The sequence below is a fragment of the Macrobrachium rosenbergii genome, chromosome 56 (genome assembly GCF_040412425.1).
Source record: "Macrobrachium rosenbergii isolate ZJJX-2024 chromosome 56, ASM4041242v1, whole genome shotgun sequence".
NCBI lineage: Eukaryota > Metazoa > Arthropoda > Malacostraca > Decapoda > Palaemonidae > Macrobrachium > Macrobrachium rosenbergii.
The window spans coordinates 69,616,363-69,623,862 of record NC_089796.1 but is presented as its reverse complement, the minus strand read 5'-3'; the positions used below and the strand labels follow the sequence as shown (position 1 = coordinate 69,623,862).

General features: G+C 35.5%; 1 protein-coding gene across 1 annotated transcript in view; it reads right to left on the bottom strand.

Annotated features, from left to right (window-relative positions):
* Positions 1-7,500, bottom strand: part of LOC136836481 (irregular chiasm C-roughest protein-like) — a 101,852-nt gene that overhangs the window by 40,366 nt on the left and 53,986 nt on the right. Inside the window, 1 exon segment of the mRNA XM_067100808.1 lies at positions 3,585-3,736. Within this exon segment, the coding sequence (XP_066956909.1) occupies positions 3,585-3,736 (152 nt within the window).

The window sequence follows — 7,500 nt, the reverse complement described above, 5'->3', positions numbered from 1 at the left end:
AGAGAGAGAGAGAGAGAGATACATACAAAAAGTACTTTAAGACGTCGATTTAATTATCCGCCCGCGTCCACGGATTAGCCATTCCGTCCGCAGTTCCCTAAAGATACCTCCAGCTCTGCCACCCCTATTGAAAATGGAGGAAAATCGTCTCCCTTTTAATTAGCATTTACGCATCCCTGAGAGACACATGAGCTCGTTGCTGCTGCTGATTGCCATTTCAGATGCGCGAAAATATCGCCCGGTCTTCATTATGGCGATTATGATTCTGTTAATCAAGACTAATGACAATCCGCTTCTTCGCGGATGTAAGAATTCGGTGCTGTGATTCTCTCTCTCTCTCTCTCTCTCTCTCTTTCTCTTTGTCTTCGCCACTTCTTGTTATTGGTGATTTGTCTGTAAAGATTTTATTCGTTCCTTTGTTTGTTTCCGGTCATTTGGAGCATCATTGTCTCCGAGCTGAGTATTTTTTGTTCTGCAGAATTCTGTGGCATTTTTGGGATACATTGAGTGGTTCGTATCTCATTCGCCAGGATGTGTTATTTAATGCACTGGTAAATCCATTTAAACAGAAGCAGGTTAGCCATAGATAGAGCATAAATATGAATTTACTTCATGTTGTTCAGGACGTCTGAAACCACTTCGGTTTACCGATACTTATACCCTAAAAAAGAAGTGGTTTATCAATGCTGTATACCATAGAAAGTAGCGGTTTACCAATACTGTATACCCTAAAAAGAAGCCTTAACCTTAGATAGCAAGTTATACAGGGTGTTTCAAAAGTGTATGTCACATCCGAAGAACTATTGCATCATGAACTACAAATGGTAGCATGATTAAAATGGTACCATTTCAAAGCTAAAAGTGTCAAGTTTTCTTATGTTAATTTTATTATGATTATGATTTAATTTTTTCTTGTCTCTTTTCAGGTCCAGTTATGTCATTCTCAAAACAAGAGAAGTCATTTTGCGTCCTAGAATACGCTAAAACTGAATCATGGGCACGTGTTCAACGCAAATTTCATGCACCAGAAGACAGACGTTCCATTTTGAATTGGCATGCAAAATTTAAGGAGGAGGGGTGTTTGTCCCCGGCAAAGAGAACAGGACGCCCCTCAACTTCAGATGATACGATTGAACAAGTTCGGCAAGCCTTCCAGCGCAGCCCCCAGAAATCCTGTTCTCTTTGCCGGGCACAAGCACCCCTCCTCCTTAAATTTTGCATGCCAATTCAAAATGGAAAGCCCGTCTGGGCCTGCTTGGTAAACGCAAAATGACTTCCCTTGTTTTGTGAATGACAATACTGGATCTGAAAAGAGACAAAAAACAAAATTTAATTAAGATTAAATTAACAGAAGTAAACTTGACACTTTTAGCTTTGAAATGGTACCACTTCAATCATGCTACCATTTGTAGTTCATGATATAAGAGCTCTTAGAATGTGACACAGAATTTTGAAACACCTCGTATATGGATTTCCTTCATGTTACTGAGAACATCTGAAACCATCTCGGTTTATCAATATTATATACCCACTTTCTTCATCTCACTCGTACACTCTTTTGCTTAAATCTAGTAAATGCTTATTGATGGAACAGTAAATATGTGTATGTGTGTGTGTGTGTGAGAGAGAGAGAGGGAGAGAGAAACAGAGAGAGAGAGAGAATCTAACAAGATGAGCCTTAACAGATGACATAAACACCATCGTTCTTTTGCTGCATTGCCATAGAGGCCAGGCAAATTTTCATATGGCCTAGCAACAGTTACTATTATTATTATTATTATTATTATTATTATTATTATTATTATTATTATTATTATTATTATTATTATTATTCAGAAGATAACCCCCCTCTTCATATGGAACAAGGCTACATGGGCCACTGACTTGAAATTCAAGCTTCCGAAGAATATGGTTTCCATTTGCAAGAGGTCGCAGAAGATAACAGGGAATACGGAAAGAAGAGATCAGCCCTAAAAGCCTCAGCTGGCATTGTACATCGCATTTCGTACATTGCATTTATTCTTTATCATTTCTTCTGTATTGAGAATGGAATGTTTTTGGACAGGGTTTTTTTGTAACAAACACTTACGAAAAAAAAAAATTTAAAAAATTTTTTTTTAGGTCCAGTCAGTATAAATGGTTTTGCTGTTTCGCGTCTGGCAGATGAAGCCGAAGAGCTTTGGGAACTTTTGAGGAATTTTGGAACTTTTGAGGAATTGTGGAACTTTTGAGGAAATCTGGTGTAATGGTTTGAAGGTGGTCGAGTAAAAGCCCGGTAGAACGGACAGCAAGTAAGAAATCCACAGTTGAGGGATTAAGCAAAGAAAGTTGAAAGGCCATTAATCTGAGCATATGCATGTATGTATGTATATGCATATGTATATATACATATATATGTGTATATATATATGTATGTACTGTATGCATGTATGCATGTATGTATGTATGTGTTTTATATATGTATATATATATATATATGTATATATATATATATATATATATATATATATATATATATATATATATATATATATATATATATATATATATATATATATATATATATATTATATATATATATATATATATATATATATATATATATATATATATATATATATATATATATATATATATATATATATATATATATATATATATATATATATATATATATATATATATATATATATATATATATATATATATATATATATATATATATATTTAATTGAAGTACAACTTTTGTTTTCTCTAAAGATAAAGTAAAAACTGACCATACAGGCACCTGAAAAAATTATATTTAAATTAAATGCTTGGGTTGTTGCGCTCTAATCATCTCATATATTTTCATGTATAGCTAATTACAATCTGTGACATCACAGCAAGTACTCGCTTTGGCTTTAAGTAAAGAAACTTTTTTTTGTTAATCATTCCCGTAATTTTAACATAAACAAAAGACCTTGGAACACTCGTCATTCTTTCGCTGTTCCAAACTGCAATAATAAAGGAGAAGAAAATAACGATGTATTATTTATGGAAAGGCTCATATGCAGATACTTAAGTGTTTGACTTAGCTTCACTAATTAGTTTTTAGTTCATCTTCAAGTATATAATTTCTCTGGACCCTATTGTGATTAGCTTGCATAAATCCTACCAAGTGATTTGTCATAGTTTCTTTCAGTATGAATTGTTTATTCATAAAAGTTAATCAGGAATTTCTAAGCACACTCAATTAGCCTTGCAGAATTTGTGAAGTGTAAGAATAGATATGAGAGATGACAAACATCTATAATATGGTGAAACAGTACGGAAAAATAAATTAAGGTTTAAATTGATTCATTTTTACCATATATTCAGTGATGATATGGATATAGAATATTCCACACCACACGAGTAATTCCCTTGAATGATGTATACCTCGCTACCCACGTTCCATTCTGCATAATACAATTATAATTATTTCTCAGAACACGCAGAGGCAAAGTTAACTTTGATTAACAAAGCAATACTTTTGCCTCTCCTAATCTGAAGCACGATTTTACGAGTGACTTTTCGAATTTACTCCAATGCCAGTAACTCACAGTGTATGGACAATCTGGTGATTTTCTTGGACGTCCCGATGTCATTGGATACCTCGCACGTGATGTCTTCCGTGTTGCTATCCCTGGTGACATCCGGCACCACTAGCTTGGTAGAGTTGCTACCTGTGATGATCTGGCCAGCCCGGTACCACCTGTGTGAGAGAGAAGGAAAGATTGGAACCTGCCGGATGTCAAGTTGATCGAGTGACTGGTTATGGCTACCAAAACTGGAGCCAAGATGTTAAGCCCTTCGTGAATATGTAAGTGCTTATATCTGTTATATACTTATTGGAGAGAGAGAGAGAGAGAGAGAGAGAGAGAGAGAGAGAGAGAGAGAGAGAGTCTGGTTTTGTCAGTCTGCTAATGTGATTTATAAGACAGGGGGAATGAGATGGACAAGGCTCCGCTTTAGATATCGCTGTTCTTGAGTTTTCTACGAATTTTCTCCCACGCGGCTGTCACTAGGTATGCATCAAGTTAACCTTCTCTTCGTTGAAACTTGCGAAATTCGTTTTACAATAAACCAGAGCAGGAGTTGAATAGAAGTGCAGAAAATAAAAGATTCCTCTAATACAAAAGAGGAACTAGAGAAGGTTTTAATCGAATTAAAATAAATCCTTTTGTTCGTGGCTATGCGCCAGTAACATGCATTCGCAGCGAACTAAATATTTTCCCGGGTTTTGTACACAAGAATCTTTTAATCAAGTAGGACGGAAATAAAACAGTGAAACGTAATAATGCGTAAACGAAAAAAATATATAGATATTAAAGGTAATATTCACGAGTTATGATTCCCTGGAAGTCCATAAATCAAGAAGTGATATTTCTTCCTCAACAAAATAAAAGAGTTTTATAAGAAAAAAGAAAAGTGTGAATATTACAGGAAGTGATTAAGTGATGAATAAAGGACAGCAGACTGATAGCTCATCGATCAACAAGTGTTGATCTGTGGGGCCCAGAGTTACAATTACCTTGATGCGTGTTCGAAAAAAAATTTTAAGCTTAAAATGTTAGAAATAAGATGATTTTATTTACAGTCACTGGCACACTTTATGCTGTAATTCATGAAGTACGATGTACAATAGTATATATATAAATATATATATGTATATACGAGTATATATATGTGTTATATATATATATATATATATATATATATATATATATATATATATATATATATATATATATATATATATATATATATATATATACATACAGATAAATATATGAGAAATATTCTTATGCTTGTACATGCGTGTCCTCTATGTTCCAAGGGAATAGAACGGATCAATTTACTTATAAAAATGTAGGTTTTTTTTATATATACAATTATATAGTTGTGCCCTCCAGATCAACAATAGACACACACACATACATACACACACACACACACACACACACATATATATATATACATATATGTGTGTGTGTGTGTGTGTGTGTGTATGTGGTGTATGTGTGCGTGTACGTGCGTACAAACGCGCAGGAGAGGGGAGGTGGGTTGTGACTAACCAACCTTGATGAAAGGTAAACTAACGTAGAACAGTTGACTTAAGTGAAACGTGTTCTGGTGAAATGCATTGTTTAAGGCAGCATATCAGTTTGTTCCTTTGGAGGAATAGTGAGAATGCAACAGATGTATTCCAATTTTGTTTAATTTTGTCATAGATGTTATTTGATATATTTGTCATATAGGTGATAACAACAACATTAACAACAACAAAAACAGCAACAACCTTATGGACTGAGCAGGTAATGGAAGCAACAATAAAAAAAAAGGGAAAATACAATCATTACAATCATAATTATGACTAAGGGTTCGACACGACTAACCAAAATGGAGAGGCCTTGATAGAATAAATGATAAAAAAAATTAGGTATCCAACAAATGCCTGAGAGAGAGAGTTAGATAGACAGACAGATAGATAGAGAGAGACTCCAAGGCACGTAGCTCATCCCGCCCCAGAAAGTTTCGTTACAGTCGAGGTGTTTGTATAAATAATGAAATGCAAATAAAACACAATCTTTTTCCCTTTTACAGGTAAACAGCGCACAGCTTTTAAGGCACACACTCCAAACTCCAGCAGCTTATACGTAATTTATTTCACGACCATCTTCCTTTGGTGTCTGGGGCATGTTGTGGCATCACCCTGCCTTTTTTCCAGTCTTGCTGTGTGTGTGTGTGTGTATGTTAGCTGGCGTGTGTGTATATGCATGCAGTATGTATGCATGCAGGCATCAGGTAAGTGAGCATGCATATATCTTCCATGTTTGCCTTCAGTTTCATTTTCTTTTTAGTTTTATCTCATCTACTGTAAGGTTACTTTTTTCTTTAACTGCCTTCTCTCTCTCTCTCTCTCTCTCTCTCTCTCTCTCTAATATCACCTTCTCGTTTGGTCATTTCTAATTATAGTTTTTTCTGCTCCTCCCTCCTTATCTTCATTGTGCTTCCATTCAACCTATCCCTAATTATCTTCTTGATTCCCTGCGTCTCTCCCACCTCCTCCGTCTCTCTCTCTCTCTCTCTCTCTCTCTCTCTTCATCTGGGCCACAATGCGAGTGTGGCACACCAGAGACGATTATTCAGATCTTTACATTGCATTTCATGATCTAAAACCCTGATTTCGGCAAGGCACCTTTAAAACTTGTCTTTAAACGCAAGGCACTCGGTCGTAAGTAGTACATTCCCCCGTCGGGGCGATGACATAAGGTTCATTACGACCCGCAAATCACAGGAGAGTTTCGACCCAAGGGCCGGGAAAATGGGAGGCAATTACGAGATAACCAGCTGGCAAGAAATAGGAATGTAATTCTAAGTGCATGGGAAGGGGGAATGTTATTTGTCCGTGGGGAAAGAATATAAGGGGAACATTCTCTTGTTTTTTTTTTTTTTTTTGTTATTTTTCTTCCGAATGTAGCTTAAACTCTCTTATAGGATCTGACGGCATTCTGAAAGAATATTCCGAATCCTACGCAGTATTGATACAAAGTATTCATTTATAAATTTGCTGTGGTCTGTCGGAATCGTGAAAAGACCGGCGCAAAGGTTACGAAAAGCGAATGCAAACCATAGTTTAGAAATGTTTCTGTCGGGAAGAAAAAGAAATTATTTTCGTGTTAATTAGCGACGAGACGCACAGAAAATTAATTTTATCTATTGCTGATGAAATGAGAAACAGCAAAACAAAAAGCAGCGAAAGATAATGACTCTCAATGATTGCCTCATTATATCCTCGCAGCGCAATTAGAATGACTTCCTATGACTTACTCATGAAAGCGCACATTCTAACGACTGGCAGAAAATGATTAATATCAGCACTGGGAGCAGGTATGCCTCGAGAATTTACGTAGAATAAACTACAATGCATTAAGAAATGAGTATGTCTTTTGTTCGCGCTGTATAAATAGTCTGTGACTTCATGCGATCAATGGAATCTCACAGAAGCAATAAGGTTATGAGGTTGAACCGTCTTATTTATTGAGGATAAATAAAGTGGAAAGTGACACGCATGTGCTTGCAAACAAGATGCAAACACAATTAGCAAATAATAAAATCTATAAAATGTATTCTGTATTATTCACGTTTTAGTATTTTTATATTTTGTACATTTTCCTATCGTTACTTATGCTTTCAAAATACAATGAAAATCTAAGGGTTTTTATTAAGCCAATTACAATATAAAACAAGTAAAATATTCGCCCAAGATTCCTCGATGCAATCAAGTTTTCTGTACAGCGTATAATCAAGGCCATCGAAAACAGATCTATCTTTCGGTGGTCACGGTATAATGCTTTATGGACCGTGGCCCATAAAACTTTAACCACGGCCCGGTGGTGGCCTGTCCTATATAGTTGCCAGCCGCACGATCATTGCTAACTTTAATTTTGAATAATAACTAATGGTGCCAAAGGG